The 20,014-nt window shown below is 44.2% G+C and overlaps 1 protein-coding gene and 1 long non-coding RNA gene across 13 annotated transcripts in view; one reads left to right on the forward strand and one right to left on the reverse strand.

Moving 5' to 3' along the window:
- The window catches only part of LOC102155379, a 71,141-nt gene extending 69,966 nt beyond the window's left edge, over positions 1 to 1,175 (reverse strand). The window contains exons 1-2 of one of the 8 annotated variants that reach the window (XR_005356508.1): positions 906 to 1,175; positions 399 to 473 (exon numbers count right to left, since the gene is read on the reverse strand). This is a non-coding gene — a long non-coding RNA (uncharacterized LOC102155379). The remainder of the gene's footprint in view (positions 1 to 398; positions 474 to 905) is intronic. The other 7 variants (XR_005356509.1, XR_005356510.1, XR_005356511.1 and 4 more) reach the window with 7 other exon arrangements.
- A 339-nt stretch (positions 1,176 to 1,514) lies between these two features.
- STARD4 (StAR related lipid transfer domain containing 4) lies at positions 1,515 to 18,897 on the forward strand. Of its 5 annotated transcripts, XM_038532147.1 has the most exons (8): positions 1,515 to 1,616; positions 1,986 to 2,210; positions 8,555 to 8,668; positions 9,818 to 9,867; positions 13,602 to 13,728; positions 14,604 to 14,718; positions 15,773 to 15,945; positions 17,484 to 18,897. In XM_038532147.1, exons 3-8 carry the CDS (start codon positions 8,564 to 8,566, stop codon positions 17,493 to 17,495), a joined length of 582 nt encoding a protein of 193 aa, XP_038388075.1. In that variant the 5' UTR covers positions 1,515 to 1,616; positions 1,986 to 2,210; positions 8,555 to 8,563; the 3' UTR covers positions 17,496 to 18,897. The 5 variants fall into 5 exon arrangements, with proteins under 5 accessions (XP_038388075.1, XP_038388073.1, XP_038388076.1 ...); XM_038532145.1 differs by having other exon boundaries at positions 15,773 to 18,897; XM_038532148.1 differs by lacking the exon at positions 8,555 to 8,668 and having other exon boundaries at positions 15,773 to 18,897.
- Positions 18,898 to 20,014: the final 1,117 nt, after the last annotated feature.

The following is a 20,014-nucleotide window of genomic DNA, read 5'->3' on the forward strand; positions in this document are numbered from 1 at the left end:
GTTGGAGCCCAGCAGACCTGCTCAGCTACTCAGAAATTAAGTAAATCTGCCTTAGGAGCTGTGCCCAGGCCTCACCTGCTTGCTATGATTGACTAATTATTGTGGCCTTATTTGCAAACATATCTGCGTAATGACCTCGGATGGTGTGGAAAAGTGCTTTGTAGAAGGTCTCACACTACGTGCAGCGCTCAGTCTACTTAAGAGCCTCCCCCCAAGGTGGCTGAGTCTTACAGATGACTACATGTGAAATAATGGAAAAGTAACCACCAGCCAAATTATTCCTTTTATGGATGATGTGAGCTTTGACAGTAAGATTTTAAAATCTGCCAATAAGAACTCGCAAGTGGTGTTTGGTGATTCTTTTAGTGACATTAATCTAACGATTTATGCGTACTTACTTGTCATTGCACGTAGCAGCAGGGCTCACCGCGCGGCACTGCATGCTCTGGCGCTTAGGTCGCAAACCGGACATCCTAGAAAACAGAACTCTTTCTTCATGGGTAGCACTCAAAAGCCAGGACCCGTCAGGCGAGCAGCCGACAGCCACCTGCCGCCCCCCCCTGCCGCCGCCCCCCCCACCTGCCACCGCCCCGCCTCGCCCCCACGTGCCGCTCCCACCCCTGCTGCTCCCCCCACCTGCTGCCGCTCCCCCAACCTGCCGCCGCCCCCCGCCCCTACCTGCTGCCGCCCCCCCACCCCCACCTGCCGCTCCCCCAACCTGCCGCCGCCCCCCCCGCCCCCACCTGCCGCTCCCCCAACCTGCCGCCTCCCCCCGCCCCTCGCCCCTACCTGCTGCCGCCCCCGCCCCCACCTGCCGCTCCCCCAACCTGCCGCCGCCCCCCGCCTCTACCTGCTACCGCCCCCCCGCCCCCACCTGCCGCTCCCCCAACCTGCCGCCGCCCCACCTGTCGCTCCCCCGCCCCTGCCGCCCCGCGGGCTCGGTTTCCTCGGGGGCTCCTCGTCTCCCTCCTGGGAGGACTACCGTCCGGCCGAAGGCGGATTCGCAGCGCGACTGTGTGCCTCGTGACGCGGCGGCGGCGGCGGGGGAACCGGCGGGAGGCGGGGGCACCGTCGTCCCGGCCCGGCGCCTCCTCTTTACCGCACCGCGGGTCCTGGAGCCCGGCCCCGCCGCCTCCGCAGTCAGGCCGGCGTCGCCAGTCACCGCCGACCTCCCCTCCCTGCTGCGTCCTCGAGGGCAGCGGGGGGCCGCCGAGCCCCGGCCCCTCAGCCCGCACGCCGCAGCCCCGCCGCCTCCCGCCGGCCCACGCACCATAAATCATTCCATCCCCAGCGGCCAATCAGCGCTCCGCACGCCCCGCGCCCGCCAATCAGCGCCCCGCACGCCCCGCGCCAGCCAATCCAAGCCAACACACGTTGCCCCGCCAACTTCTGCCGCAGGCCCTTCGGGTGCGCTCTGCGGAGGAACTAGGCCCTCCTCCCCTCGAGAGCCGCCTGCCTTCCCATTGGCTGCGAGCGGCAGCGTCCCGTCGCTCATTGGCTGCCGCCGCCCGGCCCCGCCCCCGCCCGGCCCCAGTGGGCGGGGCGTCCGGGAGCCCACAGCGTCAGGGTCGCCGACCGCCGGGAGGCCGCCGCGTTCCCTCCCCGCCGCGTCTCAGGTATCTCGGGGGCCGGCGCCGGGCGGGCTGGACGCGGGGCGCCGGGGCCGCAGGGGAGATCCGGGCGGGGGGCTCCGGCGTGGAGGTCGGGGCCGGAGCCCGCAGCGTGAGAGGAAGGAGGTCCCCGGAAGGACCCCGGGGCCGGCGTGTCGCCCGTCCTCCCTCTTGGCGGCCTCCCGGGCGTCAGTCTTTGCATCCGGGAAATGGGCGGCGTGACCCTCCAGGGCGCGGGGCAGCCGGGCCAGTTCTCGCACGTCGGGCCGCCCCTCGTCGGCTTAGGGAGCGTCCCGAGCCCGCCTGCGGTCAGGAGCCCGGGCGGAAGGACAGGTTCAGTGTGAGGTCACATTTTTTATGTAATGTCTCTTGCAGCTTGTGGGCGACTTCGGCGCTTGACAGAAAATAGACTTGTAGACCCTGAGGCGGAGGCCCGGCTGGCTCCACCTCGTACCCGCAGCGAGACCCGGGACAAGTGACTGGATTTCTCTGCTGGCTCTTTCTCCGCAAAATAAGGATAATAGGATCAGCTTTGAAGGTCGTTTGCGGGGGTTAGAGGGAAGAACACAACCCAAAGCGGCCAGAAAGACTGATCACATAGTAAGTGATCAATAAGTGTTCTTGTTAGACATGTAGGAGCTCAGACATCAGCTTGGACTCAAACTGAGAGCCCAGATAGCGTCAGAATTTAACGTTGCCCTAACTGTTGTAAAAAGTCTCTGCATTGTTGTAACGCTTACACTAGAACGAGCTGAAGTGAGTCCTGAAACAGAGGGAAGTGCTGTGGTCACGTTGCCGAAGCGAGCTTCCTTGTTGAGTCCCTGCTACAGCCAGTCTCAAAAAAAAAAAAGAGAAATTACTGTATTTGACTGGGTTGGAAAAGCCAAATTACAAACTCAAAGATGGGTTGGAAATCCGGCATTTGCTGAATTTTTATGTCAGGTACAAATACAATTTGTATTTGTACAATTTGTTTTACAGAGCCTGGGTTTGCATGACATCTTGGGGAAAATCTATGGCATGTTAAATTTAAGCTGTTCATGTAAGGCCTTTATCCATTGGGAAATGGAAGTTTAAACAACTCCGGTAACAGCTTCTTTAATGAGCGAATCCTGACCTCATACTACGGAGGTACAGACACTGTGAGGACACTCACTTTTTATTAGGGATTAAAGTGTTTATTATGTTTCGTATATAAAAGAGAACTTCTGGCCGGCTCCCTGTGATGTAAGTGTGATGAAAATTGGAGTTGTAGTGGCCAGAGTGTGGTACCCATAGATGGCCCCAGGATCATTTCTGACTTTGGCAGGCTGCCCGCTCCGCAGTGGCAGCCATTGTCTATACTGGCGATCACTGCAAAGACGTGGGCATAGAAAACGTGAATAAGAGGTTAAAGTAGGGAAAAAATGGAGGTGGACGTTACCGAGTAGTGAGTAACAGAACCGTCAGAAGGAGCTGCTAGATTCTGATACAGTGAAACGGTACCTGTTCTCTGAAATGTAAGCGATTGAGTTGAGAGGTTCCCCATGTGGGTCAAGAAAGGGAATGAAAGGATCAGCAGGGCGGAGTTCAGAGTAGTATTTAAAACGTCTGCCTCACATTCTTCAGAAGTGGAGGTTGCAGTGGTGCATGTTGTTTGCTCTCCTTTCGATCAGTGTGAGCACTCTCTGTTTTATTAGGAAAGCCCAAGACCTCGATGGTAACCCCAATCAGTACTGCCCACTCCTCAAGTCTGGGCTATATTTCAAGAGATATATTGTGCTTGCCCACACACAGATGGTTCAGACAATAACCATTATTCTCTTTTGGACTTAATCTTGATGAAAAATATCCATGCAAGAATGAACTGCCTGATTCCATACTTCATTGGGCTAAAAAAAAAAAGTCTTCTGAGTTTATACTTACTTTGTTCTTCTTTCCTGCCTACAACTCCACTACCGTTAGAAGAGGCTCATTAGTGATTTTTAATGTTTTAGCTTTTGTTGTTATTGCAATTCAGAGTTAAATATTTAAAGGGTGGAATAAGTCAACTTTGAGAGCAAACACTGGATTACATCCATTTCTGTAGTTCTAGGATCTGGTAGGTACTAGCGCTTGGTGAATAAATTAGACTTCCTTGAGAAATTGCTGTAGTTAGTTATGGCAATGAAGTTGTCACTCGGAGGCTCCAGGATGATTGGTAAAAGTGGGCCCGTCTTTGCTTTTTTTTTTTTTTTTTTTTTAAGATTTTATTTATTCATGAGAGAAACAGAGAGGCAGAGACACAAGCAGAGGGAGAAGCAGGCTCCATGCAGGGAGCTCGGCGTGGGACTCGATCCCAGGTCTCCAGTCTCCAGGATCACACCCTGGGCGGAAGGCTGCGCTAAACCACTGAGCCACCCGGGCTGCCCTGTCTTCCCCATCTTGAGGTCTTCCATAAGTGACACTAGTAGCCCACTGTCTACCTTTTTTTCCCACTTTTATTTACTGGGTTCCTACTGTATGCTAGACATGGGACGATAACATTGAACAAGGCACATTTCCTGTCCCCCTAAAGGCTTATAGTTGAATTGGAAAAGCTAACAAATTAATAATCACAGAGTTGCTGTGAGAAACATTGGTGGTGTTGAGGGAAGCGAACCTAGTCTTTAGGGGAGTCCAAGAAAGAAGAAATTAGGCCGTAAAGCTCAGCCAGATGCTAAGAGGGCCCAGAAGCCATATTTAGGAGTATGGACTCTATATGATCAGTAAGAATGAACGATTACTCAGGTAGTAATTAAACATGCAGATTCTCATCTTTATAGGTAGTTTTTATTGCTTACATTTGTATAATGGATTTGTACAAAGATGACGTCTGTGATAATAGCATATCTACATTTCATCTTTGATTTCTATCGGGGTTTTGAAAAAAAATATCTTCCCTGGCAACCACAGGAACCTGGCCAGCAACCTTTGTGGTTCAAGAATAGTGTTTAGTCGTAATGATTCCAGTAATAGATAAATTTGTTTTTCAAGTCTTCTCTAAGAATTTGTGCTTGTTTGTAACATATCCTTGATTAAGCTCATTGTATTGTATCTATTGTATATATCAAGTTGGCAGGCTCAGGAGGGGAAATGGAATACTTTCCTGATTGGCACACTTTTTGAATGAGCTCATCCACTTTTATTCTGTGGGTGGAATCTGTATTTATTATATATTTTACCTCACTTACATCACTTACATAGATCCTAAATTCTGTGTTATTGAATTTTCTATGTATGCTTTCTCACATTTCCCATATTTTTGGGATATACCACCCCCAAAAATGCCACTTTGGAATAAGGATTATTTTGAGCTGAGGGCAATTCAGCAGCAAATGCAGAAAGAGTTGTTTTCTCTCCCTCTACTGCCTAAAAGTAGGACATAAATTTCCCTTTGTCTTCCCTCTCCTCTCTCCTATGGCAGGAGAACAACTCATCACTGAAGATAGGGTTGACACCAAGGTTGTCTAAAAACAAACTCTACTATAATAACCTTTCTTTTCTATTAGTTTTCCATCATATATTTACTTTCTCATGATTTACTACCCCTAAAAGCCCAAATCCCTTTTCCTTTGTCTTGTCACTTTTCCACAGTTTATCACCCTTTGTTAGAACAGTATATAAGCCCTAGATCTAACTGCTTTTTTGGGTCTCCATTTCTTTTTTTTTGTGTAGGCCTCTATGCACATAAAAATTAAATTATTAATAGCAAATAAAATTTGTGTACCTTTTCTCCTGTTAGTATACTTTCCTTTTCTTTCAGTTTAATTTGCAGACCCAGAGGCATAACCTAAGAGAGTAGAGAAAAAGGTTTTTTTCCTCCCTACAGTTCTTTTTTTTTTTTTTTTTTAATTTTTATTTATTTATGATAGTTACAGAGAGAGAGAGAGAGGCAGAGACACAGGCAGAGGGAGAAGCAGACTCCATGCACCGGGAGCCTGACGTGGGATTCGATCCCGGGTCTCCAGGATCGCGCCCTGGGCCAAAGGCAGGCGCTAAACCACTGCGCCACCCAGGGATCCCCCTCCCTACAGTTCTTTATCATCTTACTCTTCATCATGTTTAATGGCTTATATGCTTTGCTTTATGCTCTTTATATATTGACTACAACATTGATTTATTTCTGTTACCTTTAGTTTTTAGGTCAGTGGTTCTCAACCCTGGCTGGATAACAGAATGGTCAGTGAGGCTTTTTATAGAACCTAGACTTTGGGGGCCTACTCCAGAACAGACCCACTGAATCACACTGTCTGGCAGTGGGCCCTGAAATCTAATATTTTTTAAAAACAGTGTCAATGAAAACCAGAGGCAAATAGAAGTGAAAATGGTACAGGCCAATCTTATTCAAGAACTATTACAAGAGGGGAAACAGTACCTCAGTATAGGATTGTACCTCATTCTGGGGGCTCAGAATTAAGATTAAGCCTCCAACTCTTGGTTTCAGCTCAGGTCATGATCCTGCAGTCATGGGATAGAGTCCTGTCTCCTGCCCTGTGCTCAGTGTGGAGCCTGCTATGGATGCTCTTGCTCCCTTCTCCTGTGCCCCTCCCTACTCTCTCAAATAAATAAACAAAATCTTAAAAAAAAAAAGAAAAGAAAAAAAAAGAATTGCACTCCATTCTGCATTACAGTAAGGATGGTGTGGATTTGTAGCCAAGGAGCAGGGTAGGTGTCAACGGATGGGAAATTGCTAAGAGGAAGCATTAGGGGTAAGAAGGATTCTGGCTAAATTGACTTAGGATTCTTGCTGAATGAAGAGCAATGCAATAAGATCAAGGGTAGGATGAGGAATTTTTGAGGGTGAGGGTTTTTCAGTAAACTAGCTCAGTGAGATTCTTGATAAAGCTGAACTTAGGGGGCCAAGGACAAGCCCAAGAATGATGCTTGGTCAAAAAGAGGACGCAGAGAGCCTAGGAAGGGAATCTTTGTCAACAGCAACAACTGCTATAAAATATGACAAAGGGGATTCTGATGTGTGCACCTGTGGTTGAGAGTTGCAGCCTTATTCCCATGGAGGTTTGGGGTGTGACATTTCATTTACATATTTTCTTGATTTTCTTTTTAGTAGTAACTTGATAGTTATGCAAATTGTGCAGCTGTTCCCCCCGAAGCTTTTTCTCCTTTTCCTTTTACTGGAGTGCACCAGGACACCAAAAGGACACAAAATAAAGACCTAATGATTCTTCTTTTGAAGCAAACACACTTCAACAAATATTAAGGGCCTGTTGTGTTCCAGGCAGTGTTCTAGTTGGTGGGGATATGGGGATAAATAAGGCCCGTGCTCTATTATTTGGGGATATGATGGTGAAAGCGTCAAATACAGTACACCAATAAATAAACAAGTTAATTTCAGATAGTGATAAGCACTCTGAAGAAAATAAAAGGATATAATAGTGACTTGCAGAAGGCTATATTGAGACAGGAGGTTTAAAATGAAATTGTCATTACAAGTTGTTACTGGTCATGCCCAGATTTGAGATAATAATAATATCTAGGCAGAGAAATAGCAAGTGCAAAGCCCAGAGTCAGTGACAAGCTTGGCCTATTTGAGGGACAGAAAGAAAAGCAGTAGGACTAGACTATTATAGGTGATAAGATGTGGTGGTGTGAATAGGAATCTCTTAATTTCTATTAAGGATGATTCCTAGGCTTTGACTTTGAGCAACTGACTCAGTTACCATTTTAAGTGTATATTGTTAAGGCCCCTGGGTGGCTCAGCCAGTGAAGCATCTGACTCTTGATCTCAGCTCAGGTCTTGATCTCAGGGTCTTGAGTTCAAGCCCTGCATTGGGCTCCATGCTGGGTGTGGAGCCTACATTAAAGAATAAATAAGTAAAAATAAAAGTAAATTGTTAAGATGAGGATGACCAAGTGAAACTGAGGGAAGTCTCAGGTGATAGGATGGAGCTCTAACTATGCTTCTGGATCTGGGACTTTATAGAGTTGTATCTCTCTGCCCATTTCCCCTCTCAGCCTCAAGGTAGCCAGAGTTTTTGCACGTTTGCATGTTGATCAGAGGCTCCCAGAGCAATTATTCTAAAAGAAACCTGCAGAGCTTGCATGGACTTTTCTAACCCAGCCTAGGAAGTCATGCAGTCACAGACCACCTCTTGAAGGGAACTGTATCAGAGAATTTGCAGCAATGTTTTAAAACTGTCACATTACAGGAGGCTTCATTATATCATTTATTATCTTTAAGGTTAGTAATCATTTCTCTTTAAAAACAACATTGAACGGTAGCTTATCTTTGGAATTGATTGATTTAGTACTTTTTTATATGGTCAAAATTATTGCCTTAAAATTACAAACCACTTACTTATGCTGTACAGGTGATCTCCTTCCTTACACAGATACTGAATCCTGTAACACTTAATCAAATGAAGTAAAATACTGAAAATGATGCAGTTCTTCAAACTATTAAAATTATTCAAAGTTTTGTAACCTTATCCTGAAAGGATGTATGAACAAGTTTCTAGTTGAGCTTGTCATTAGTTTTCTAGAATGAGTCCTAAATTTGTCGGATGTTAAATTAAACATTTAATGGCTAAAGCTCTAAAGACTTTTTAAAAGAATTTATTCCTTATGTATTTACTTTTGTAGTTTGGAAACAGCAATTTTTTTCTTTAAGTTATCTAGAATTCTGTAATATATAAAAAGGGAAAATAGGATTGTATTATTATTTTTATATGAGTGATTTTAATAACTTAAAATGTGGAATTCTCATCCTTGACTAGGTGTTACTCATCTTGGGAGCTTTCAGGAAAAAAACTGATGCCCAGGTCCTACTCCCAGAGATTCTGATTAGTTGATTTGGGATGGGATCCAGGTATTGGTATCTTTTATGGCTCCTCAGGTGATTCTATTATGAAGCCAGCCTCGAGACTCACTAGTCTACTGCTTCAAAGTGTGGAATTTGTGGATGCTAATCTTTGTCTCTGTAACAGGAGAAAAAAATGGAAGGCCTGCCTGATGCTGCTGCTTTTGCAACTAGGCTTAAAAACACTCTCATCCAATATCATAGCATCGAAGATGATAAGTGGCGAGTTGCCAAGAAAGTGGTAAATTATTTAAATTACCTGTATTTGGCATTTATCTTCTATCTAATGAGTTGGTGGATGACTTTCAACATGATAAGGGAAAATTTGGACCATACTTTGGATGTGCAGGGTAGATAATTAAGCTAATAAAGTTGGTGGTTTCACATCTCAACCAAGGCAAACACATAATAATCCTGCACTGCTTTCATTACTTCTTTAGATATTATACGTGAGAATAGGCTCTTGGCGATAGTAGCTTCTAAAGTCAACATATAAAATATATCATGTATGGGTAGTTTGAGATAGTTTCAGCTATGTCAGCAAGCCTAAGAGGGTAGCCAGTTAGCATTCTTTTCTACAGGTATGACCTGTCCAAACCATCACATGGCTAGGTATTGACAGAGCCAAACCTAGAGCTCAGGACTCTTCCAGTTCAGTACTACAGCTACTCTGATATTCAAAATTTCTTGGGAAATGATCAGAAAGAATTGGTAGGGACCAACTCAAGGTATGGTCACTGCCATAATAGATGTGAATGGTTTGATTTTTAAAAAGATAGGAGCAAGTTCAAAATGAAATATGTAGCATTCCTATTATCTTAGTCTAAATGTGTCCATAATGCTAAATAAGATTGGAGTGAGGCAAATAATAATGGTCGGTGAGCTAGAGCCAACCCAGGATCTTAACAATGTTTGCACCTCATTAAGCTACTGGATAATCTATTTTGGGGGGGTCTGTACTTTAAATAAAATGTGAAGAACTTTAGGATACAGAAGAAATTCAAATATGGATCATTTGATGGTATAAGTGACTTCTAGGTAACTCTTTGAATATTTACTTAAATTTTATTTTATTTTATTTTAAATTTTTAAAAATTTTTAAAGATTTTTATTCATCAGAGAGACAGAGAGACAGAGAGGCAGAGACACAGGCAGAGGGAGAAAGCAGCAGGCTCCATGCAGGGAGCCCGGTGTGGGACTCCATCCCAGGACTCCAGGATCACGCCCTGGGCCAAAGGCAGGCACTAAACCGCTGAGCCACCCAGGGATCCCTACATTTTATTTTAATGCAAGGATAGACTGACGCCCTAGACTTTGAAACTGTTGGTTTTATATACAGAGTTCTACCTAGGTGTTGATTTATGCCCATATACTGTTTTTATTTTTCTAGAAAGATGTAACAATTTGGAGAAAACCTTCAGAAGAATTTAATGGATACCTGTAAGTAAATTCTTGTAGTTTTATGTAGCTCTTAGGACATTGCCAAACTTTTTATATATATATATTTAGTGATAATATACATATATTATCACTAAATCATCATTGCCAGTAAAATATTGCTTTTAGGAACTTAAACTTTTTGAGAAGAATAGCACCTTATAAATTCAAAGTCTTTATCAACGTCCATATTCCTTGTGGACTGAGTTAGTGATAAAGGAAATCATAAATAAGGATATCAAATGGCCGATAAAATCTTAATTTCTCAGCATGGTATGTAACACCTTTCTAATAGTCTTCTGTATTTACTCAGTGCTGTAGCATACTTTATTCTAAGAATTTATCTTAAATCATAGGAAAGATAATAGTTAAGTACTTCTCTCTTCCATCACAGCATTACTTATAATATTAAAAATTACAAAAAATTTGAATAATCAAGAGAATGGTTAAATTTTGAAACATGATATTTTACAGTCTTTAAAAACTACATTTTCAAATATTACTTTAAAACACCAGAAAATGCTCAAGATGTAATATAAAGTGAGTAAAGCAGAATTCTAAACTGCATGTAGCAGAATTGTGAGTTGACTTTATATATTTTTTTGTATTAAAATGTTTTTATTTAATACCAAATATACACCTCTAGATGGCAGTTCTGTAGGTGATTTCTATTTCCATTTTTTGGTATTTGCATATAGTTGAACATGAATTATGCTTTTAATCAGAAAAAAAAATTGGTTTTTAATGCCAGTGGAGACAATTGCCTTGTGTAATTGGGAGTGGAATATTCATATCCTTGGGTTGGGAATCAGCCCTTTTAAGAATGAAACTGTTGGTCCCACGTACTATATTTTCTAGTGTAATACAAAGACAGCATTTCCAGAACAAGATTTCTGACAAGCACTGTAAGCAAGTGTGAAGTTAATCCCTTACATCGCTGATTCCCAGTGGGGGTTGAAAACCATAAAAAGTGCCAAGGCAGGGATCCCTGGGTGGCGCAGTGGTTTGGCGCCTGCCTTTGGCCCAGGGCGCGATCCTGGATATCTGGGATCGAATCCCACGTCGGGCTCCCGGTGCATGGAGCCTGCTTCTCCCTCTGCCTCTCTCTCTCTCTCTCTCTATCTCTCTCTCTCTCTGTGTGACTATCCTAAATAAATAAAAATTAAAAAAAAAAAAAAAAAAAGTGCCAAGGCAGCATTACACTTGGTGCTTGAGAGGACTTCACAGAAGAGCTAGTGTATGAGCTGAGCTTTAAAGAAAGAATGAGTTAATTCTTAGGGAATGAAGGACTGATTCATATTCCAGGCAGAGGGGATTGCATCTACTACATAAACACAGATGGGAAACCCTCTGAGGAGTTTGTTGATGGAAGTACAAGTGATGTCTGTATAGCTAGAGCATAAAGTGTGAGGGTAGGGAGAACATATGTCTGAAGGAATTATTTTTTTTAAGATTTTTTATTTATTTACTCATGAGACACAGAGAGAGAGTCAGAGACACAGGCAGAGGGAGAAGCAGGCCCCCTTAGGGAGCCCAATGTGGGACTCGATCCCAGGACCCTGGAATCATGACCTGAGTCCAAGGCAGGTGCTCAACCACTGAGCCCGCTGGGTGCCCCTGTCTGAGGGATTTTTTAATTCTAAAGTAAGGAATTCAGTGTTGTGCTCACCCTTGCTCAACCTTTACCTCCACTTCCCAGGTTCTCAGAGACTTTGAACTTAATCCCATAGCACTGTGAAAATGGAGGTGAGCATGGAGAGTTTAGAGGTTTTACTCTGGGAGCTGATGGCTAGCTTCTTAAAGTTTCCTTAAGATCATAAAACTTTATGTCAATGTTATATTCCTGAGAAGAGATCTTTGGTGTTTTTCAGAAACTTTAAGAGGTATGTAGTCCAAAGAGCTAGAAACGGTTAGTGTTGAGTTGGACACACTAAGGATGTAGCATGGGACTTGAGGAGGGCACGTGAACATGAAAGAGCTCTAATGATGGTGCTGGTGGTGCTGGTGATGATAACTAATTTATTGAGGGCCAAATATTGTTCTAAGCACTTTACATTTAGTATGTCTTTTTGATAAAACATGGTGACTTCCGTTCTGACTACTGAAATGGAATTAAGAGAAAAAGAAGAAGCCAAGTTGAATCCCAGATGTCTAATTTGGGTGACTGGATTAATTTGTATTGCCCCCACTCCCACCCCTACCCCAAATTAGAGAACACAGAAGGGAAGGGCAGATTTAGGATGGGGGATATAATGTTAGTTTGAGCTGGAAATATTTACAAAATGATGCAACAGCTTCAGATGCTTTTAAAAAAAACTTTTAAAAAGCCCCACCCCTAATGTTACTGCTGGAGTTAAAGCAATCTCTCTTTTCTTCTTTTTTCTCTCCTCCCCAGAGCTAGCTACTGTAAGTGTGCATTATCCCTGTAGTATGCCTTGGCCATATATGTGTGTACTGTGTTTCTATTAGTAATTTGCTATGGTTTTTTCCCATATAGTGTTTTTTCAAGGTTTAGCCATGTTTTCCATGCAGATCTGTTCTTTTACATTCATGTGAAAATGCTCTGATATGTTTGCCTGTGTTTGCCCATTTTTGGGTCGTTGACAGTTCCTCCTTATGAAGTGTAATGCTACCGTGAACGTCTCTGGTATGTGTGATTTCTCTGGGTGTGTACCTGGGTCTTAAGGACACGCGAGACTGTGGGATTCATTGCTCTGCAGTGGAGTGAGCAGTCTGAAGAGTTCTTCCCTTCCACTCAGTTTCACTCTGCCACACTCAGAGGCGTGAGATGCTATCTTGTTAGTATTTACTTGATTATGAGTGAGGTTGAGCATCTTTTCTAAATTTACTGACATTTCAGATCTTAACATATCTTTTGCCCTTATTTTCTTTGGATTGTCTTTTCTCATTGATTTACAGGAATTAATTATATATTCTCTATAATGATGTCTGTTTATATGTTGCACATGCCTTCTTCCAGTCTGTGGCTGGTTTTTAAAGAAATTACTTATTTTGTCGTTCGTGGTATGCAAGTTTTTAATTTTAACTGTCTAGTGTTACTTGTTTTTGTGTGTCTTACATATTCAAGAAATCCCAAAGTCACAAAGATGTATTTTTCTCAAAGGTGTAAAATTTATGTAGTGGTTTTTAGTCCATCTGGAATTAATCATTGTGAATGGTATCAAGTAGTGATTCAGTGTTTAGTTTCCCTATTAGCATAAGTACGGAATCAAAGGGCCACCCAAGGAATAGTATACCCTTTCCCCACCGACAGGTACTGCACCTTCGAAATACGTCGAGGTCTGGATATTATTCCTGAGTCCATCCTCGGTGTGCTATTCCTGGGTGACCTATTTTTCTGTCCCTGTAAAAAAAAGTTTTTGAAAGAGTAAAAATATATGTATATTAATAACCCGTTGGAGCATAACTGAGAAAAGAATAGCATCCAGAGTAAATAAAGCACTAGTGCTGTATGGACGGTTTGGGGCTATACTATAACGTGGGGGTGCTTCACTATATTCATGGTAACATGATGTAGCCTTCAGGTCACTAATCGGTTTTGAGGGCAAAGAGTGCATTCCATAAAATAATTGATGTAACTTACCAGAAAAACTGCTGGGATTTACTCCATTTAAAACATCTTTATTAACTTTTACTTTTTTTAAGTTAGCTCTATGAGGGCATATGCTGAAATTCTTCATCCGAATAGCATCTGACCTTACTATCTTTCTCTCCAGGTTCAAAGCCCAGGGTGTTATAGATGACATTGTCAATAGTGTCATAGACCATATACGCCCAGGTCCCTATCGCTTGGATTGGGACAGCTTAATGACTTCAATGGATATTCTGGAACACTTTGAAGAGGTATTTATTTAGAAACATCACTTCAGGTTGTGTGAGTACACGCGCGCGCGCATGAGAGAGAGCAGGTGAGCGTGAGCATGTACCCACTTATATTCGCCGTATTCTTTGCTTTGAGAGTGAGTAGTCATGGCAAAGACCTCACAGGGGATACGATACTAGCTGCCTTTTAAAAACCTTGAGCTTCCTCATACTAACTAATGAGTTTAGTCAGAACTGAGTTTGTTTTCCACAGTAGCTCTCCCCTTGCTGCTTGAGAAAATTGTCAGCATCTTTAATTGTAAAGTTATGTTGAGGTTCCGAAATCTAAAATTCTGAAAACAGCACCATTGTATTCAGGTTTCTAAGTAATCGGATGTAGGTTTTTCCATTAATATTAAGCCAAAAGTCAAAGATCAGAGATAACGATGCCACCTTAGGCATTAGAGAATGATGTAACTGAGGCATGTTGTCTTCTTTCTCTATTTATATTAATTCATTCTTCCCATGTTTGAATTTCTTTATTGAAACATTGGGTGTTTTAGTCTAAGTATTTGTGCATTTTATCTTAAACGCCTACAGTCTACGCCACCTGCTCCCATGCTGAATGTCCTATAGGATATAAGGTCACTGTACTGAGGTAGAGATTTAGAGGCTGGGTGGCTTACCTCTTTGTACCTTGATTATATGTACCTTATTCACGTCCGTATGTAGCAGTGACATTTAGAATAGAGGTCTAAACCTATCAGAATCACTGTCAGAATTATTAGTAATAATACATTTATAGGAGTAGTCGTTTTTTACTAAGGGTTAATTTTAGGGGAATATACTCTTTGCCCTTAAATCTGAGTCCATGTTTCCTAAGCAGCAACACCTGTTACCTGTTGTCTGTCTTTCAGAATTGCTGTGTGATGCGCTACACTACGGCTGGTCAGCTTTGGAATATAATTTCCCCTCGAGAGTTTGTGGATTTCTCCTACACCGTGGACTACGAAGACGGGCTTTTGTCCTGTGGTAATGATCTCACGACCTTATACTTTTTTCATCTGTTTTTTTTTTTTTTTTAATTTTTATTTATTTATGATAGTCACACAGAGAGAGAGAGAGAGAGGCAGAGACACAGGCAGAGGGAGAAGCAGGCTCCATGCACTGGGAGCCCGACGTGGGATTCGATCCCTGGTCTCCAGGATCGCGCCCTGGGCCAAAGGCAAGCGCTAAACCGCTGTGCCACCCAGAGATCCCCTCATCTGTTTTAAATAGTTGAGTGTTCTAGGCAGGACGTTTCTGTGTGAGAGACACTTCAGCCTCCACACTTACCTAATAATCACTAAGCTTTGCAAGCGCTACAGCGTAGGGATTAAAATCACACTATCAAGAAGGGTTTTGAAATCTTTCCGGTAAGCTTTGATTCTCAGTTACCTGGTATCCCCAGGTCACAGCTAGCGAGTAGGGCTCACGTGGCTGCCTCTGAGGCAGGGATGGAGTAAGGAGCTTCTGTCCTTCTCAGAAGACTGCCTCGTAGTCACACACAGAAAAACAGGCTTGGTGCGTGTTAGAATATCTTCCCTTCCTTGAGCTGTGTAGTATCTTTCTTTTAAAAGCTGACATTTCCTGCATTTAGAAGTCTCCTGCTTTCTAAGAGCCACCTGTAGGCGTGTTGTCTTCGAGTACAGTCTGTGCTCAGCTGGCAGCCGTCGGTAAACCCGCGCAGGCACGCGCCTCAGGCGGCCGTGCTGGTGCCCCAGGGAGTAGCGCTGGTGCCGGTTTCAGTGTTGGCACCTTGAGTCTCGGATGCTCCCGCCAAGATGCCTAGTTCACAAGTAGTTACTGAAGTGACATTTGTCACCTACTCTGATGGGATCCGAACCGTCCCCCATTCCTACCCGCCAGGCCCCCATCAGAATTCCACCTGGGAATTCTTTCCTGGTCTCTCTTGGGGCTCACTTCTCATCTACATGGTAAGAAGGGAAATATTTGAACAGGAAATCTGGTAAGGGTCTTTGAATGAGAGTTTTAGACTAATCTCAGTCACTGCTATTCATGGTGTTATTTTAAAATTCCCTTACAGGGCTAAGTGTTGACTGGAGTGAACAGAGACCAGAGTTTATTCGTGGGTTTAACCATCCCTGTGGCTGGTTCTGCGTTCCACGTAAAGACAATCCACAGCAGAGTCTCTTGACGGGCTATATTCAGACGGATCTGCGTGGGATGATCCCGCAGTCTGCGGTCGATACAGCCATGGCAAGCACTTTAATCAGCTTCTATGTGGATTTACGAAAAGCCCTACAGAAGGCCTAAGATGTCTAAACTCGTAGGACAGCCGTTCCCCCAAATCAACTTTTTCCCTCAGTGGCGTGGCCTGTGAAAATCATCCTTTTCTCTCTTCTGTGTAGCTGTAGAAACATGAGATGATTTGTCAGTTTATCTTATTCCTTAGTTATCTAAGAGAAGGCATCTCCGTTTCCTTAGACAGTTGTTTGCGCACTGTTTGGTACAGCGGCGCATCTTCTTTGACCGAAACTCTTACGAAACTGAACATTGCCTCGATGTGAATATGAAAGCACAAGCTTCATACTGGTAAAGTCATCTGTTTTAGAGCTTTACGAACCTTTAAAAGTTTTAACTATCTTAGGAAATTAAATATCAGTGCTTTACTTTTGGTACGCTCTATGAGTTGGCCAATATCTAAAGAGAAGAGTTCTTTATATTTTATAAAAGGTGAACTTGTCAGTTGACTTGTACTACTTCAAATATTGAAAAAATCAGAAATAGAAGAATAGAGATAGTATAGATATAATTCAGACAGTTGTTTTGATACCTAGATAACATTATTTTCTGGATATCTTTTAAAAATGTATTTGTATCTTTCTGTCCATTTATTTTGGAAGTCTTCCAAAGTGTTTATGCACGGATGAGACCAAGAACTGCCAAGTATGTGCTGGAGCCACCAACCCGATGGCTTGTGTAAAGGGCGTGGTGATGTCCTACATTCACCAACAGCAAATCGTCCAGAAATCAAATTCAATGAGTGTTTTCATATTTCAGTTTTTTCTTTTTTTAAGACAAGCCCTCGAGAAATAGCTTTTAATTCTGAGAAGTATCCAATATTCTGTAGGAAAATAATCAGATTTTTAGTCTTTCTCATTTCATCCATGTTCACATTTCAAAGTATCGCTCCCCTCAAAGTGTTACTGACTGCATCATACACGTTCACGAGTGTGAACGTGACTCAGTCTGGAACTTTTTTTTTTTTTATTTTTATTTATTTATGATAGTCACACAGAGAGAGAGAGAGGCAGAGACATAGGCAGAGGGAGAAGCAGGCTCCATGCAGCAGGAGCCCGACATGGGATTCGATCCTGGGTCTCCAGGATCGCGCCCTGGGCCAAAGGCAGGCGCTAAACCGCTGCGCCACCCAGGGATCCCAGTCTGGAAGTTTAGTACATGCGTTCATACATTTGTCCACTTGCCTAGATGAGTCATTTTATAAAACTGGCTTGGACTGTAATAGACCCCGTGACTCCATGGCTGCCTTAAATGAACATTCCCAAATGATCTGAACATTCCAAGTGATTCTGTTGCTTTTGAATAGCCACCTGGTTGACTTCCAAAACGAGACCTTGAGACAACTCGCTGTATCCTTGCGGGTGTATTTATGCTTGTATTCAGGCCTATATCTTGAAATCTGTCTCCTGTTCAGTGGGAGTTACGTGGTACTTACTGTTTCTAAATGTTTTGTTTCTTTTTTTTAAATTAATCTGAGGTTTCTTCTGTTCCAGCATACTGTCTAGGATGGTGAAATGCTAGCAGACGTCCAATTATGGGGCCCAGACTGGGTGAGGGATTTGTGACAAGATGGCCTGAGCTGGGTACCCCTAACATGAATAAACTGTCTAATGTGCTGTTTGTGTTTCTCAGCTTATACCAATCACCTCCAATTAGTGATTACATAATCCACTGTTGCACTGGGTCCCTTGCACATAAAAGGAAAAATTTTTGTTGCAATATTGAGTCCTAGGATAGACTGAAAAATAGTATTTGAATTACCTGAAATTTCTATGCAGCTTCTAGATGGCACTTGAGATTTGCTGGGCTCTAGATGCTACTTTTTTCTTTTCTTTTTTAAACAGCTTTATAGAGGTATAATTTATATGCTGCACGACTTACTGGTTCTAAGAATACAGTCCAGTTACATCTCGCATGCACTTAGAGTTGTGCGGTCATCACCACAATCCAGCTTTAGAATATTTCTAGCAACCAAACGACCCCTTTGCCTGTCTGCAGACTCAGATCTAACCAAAGTTGAGCGCAGTTGCCCTTATACAGAAGATGAAAAAGATTAGCGTAGGCTTTATCTGGTTTTGTTAGAGGAGAGGTGTGTTTGATCCTAAGCTCAGGCACCTTATGGTAATGTATTAAATGTTATCTCAAACACTGTAATTATACAAAAATTTAATGATCTGGGTTGGGATTAATGATAACATGTAATTGAGTCTGCTGTTTCTGTAGCAGTGCTGGATAATAGAAAAATAACATGAGCCATAAATGTAATTTAAAATTTTCTATCTGCCACATTAAAAAGATAAAAAGCAGCTGGTGTTAATGTTAATGATACAGGTTTTAACTCAGTAATCCCAAATATTACCATTTAATCTTGTAATCAGTGTAAAAACTGATTAAGATGGCTTATACTCTCCTTCTATACTAATTTGTTGAAATCTAGTGTGTATTTTACTGGGTTGAATGAGCCACATTCTAAGCGTGCATTGTCCACATTAGGCCAGCAGCGTGCGGTGGCCAGCACAGATCTGTTTGGTTTCATTCGTCTTTTTATAGTATGAAGTGATGAGTTTCACAGAATTACTCTCTTAATTGCAAAATGTTTTCTGGTCCCTGGAGCCTCCTGCTTGCCAAATAGAGACTTCTGAACATCAGAAATCCATTCATTGTTGTTAATAATGTAAAAATTGTAGCCAAAAAAGCTTTTCCTTTAAAAATAAGGTGGACCGGCCATGAATGAAACAAACAAAAAAACTATAATCTGCCGTGTTAGATGTATCTTCTCTAGTTTCTAGCTAGTTTGCATTAGAAATCTATTTATGCAGGAAATACTGGCACAGGACTGTTTTCAGTACGTGTCCCCTATTTTTGTAAGGACATTAATTTCATATAAAAATTAGTAGTTTAACACAAGTGATGCTCTGAAGTTCCCGTGTGTATTGATAACCCGACAGACCCTCCAGTTGAGCACAGGACGCGGCAGAAGTGATGGCGGGGACCGGGAGGCCGCGAGCTGCTGGAGCGCTGAAGAGACACGGCAAATCCCAGCCGTGCCTCCGGGGCACTCTCCCTGAGGCTGGGTACGCTGGCCGGTGTCTGCAGGTCAGACCATGTCCCAATAAAAATACTCTTGTTCCCGCTCCTGCCCTGCACTAACTGAAGAGCATGTTGTCAACGCTCGGGTGGAAGGACGTTCTCACCTGACGGTCGCGGGTGGAGGTGGGCGGGCCCTGCCGGGTAAGCCCTTTGCGGGTGTCGGGCGGGTACGAGGGCCTCCTCGCTGTGCTTGCGCTTCCGCGGCCACCTTGGGGACAGGTGAGCGGCCCGGAGAAGCCGGGGCTGGACCCGCTTTCCGTCGCAACGTGGGTCGGAGGACCCCTTGTGGGGTCGGCCGCCCTTGCCTTTGGTCCTAGGAGGAGGAGGAGGTGGGATCGGAGCAGACAAGGAGCGGAGCACATTGGTCACGTTGTCATTTCCAAAGATTTTGCGCGTGCAGCGGGGTAAAAGGTCGCGTCCCGCAGTTCAGCCGCCGCCGGGGGGCTTCACGTTTTACGAACGTGTGTGACTCTGGAGGCGGGGTGTCCGCCCGGAGCCCCCCGAGCGCGAGCGCGAGCACGAGCACGAGCGGGGTGTCCGTGCTGAGATGCCGGGACGGCCGGGGACGCCTGGGCCCTTGTCGGCGACACCAGGGCACCGTGGCCGTCGCCGCGGACCGCGGCCTCCCGAAACAAACGGGAAAAGAAAGGTCAGTGGCTGGAGGCTCACCGGCCCCGTCTCCTCCGCCGCGCACCGCGGCCCCTGACGAGCTGCGCGGCCCGGCCCGGCCCGGCCTCCCCTCCTCCCGCCGCGCGCCCGCCCTGCCCCGCGGGGCCTCCCGTCCCTGAACCTGAGGCCGCGGCGGCCGCCACCTCAGGGGCCGGGGAATCCGAGTCGCCGGCTCAGCGACGCGGGGCCAGAGCTTCCACAGTTTTGTTTTTCTTAAAAGATTTTACTTATTCACGAGAGACGCCGACAGAGGCGGAGACGGGGC

Source organism: Canis lupus, chromosome 3 (assembly GCF_011100685.1).
Source record: "Canis lupus familiaris isolate Mischka breed German Shepherd chromosome 3, alternate assembly UU_Cfam_GSD_1.0, whole genome shotgun sequence".
In the NCBI taxonomy this organism is placed as follows: domain Eukaryota; kingdom Metazoa; phylum Chordata; class Mammalia; order Carnivora; family Canidae; genus Canis; species Canis lupus.

Coding starts and splice junctions, on each gene's coding strand:
- STARD4 (XM_038532145.1), top strand. CDS start 8,564: ATGGAAGGCCTGCCTGATGCTGCTGCTTTTGCAACTAGGCTTAAAAAC. Junction 9,868..13,601: donor GAAGAATTTAATGGATACCT/GTAAGTAAATTC, acceptor CTTTCTCTCCAG/GTTCAAAGCCCAGGGTGTTA. Junction 13,729..14,603: donor TTCTGGAACACTTTGAAGAG/GTATTTATTTAG, acceptor TCTGTCTTTCAG/AATTGCTGTGTGATGCGCTA.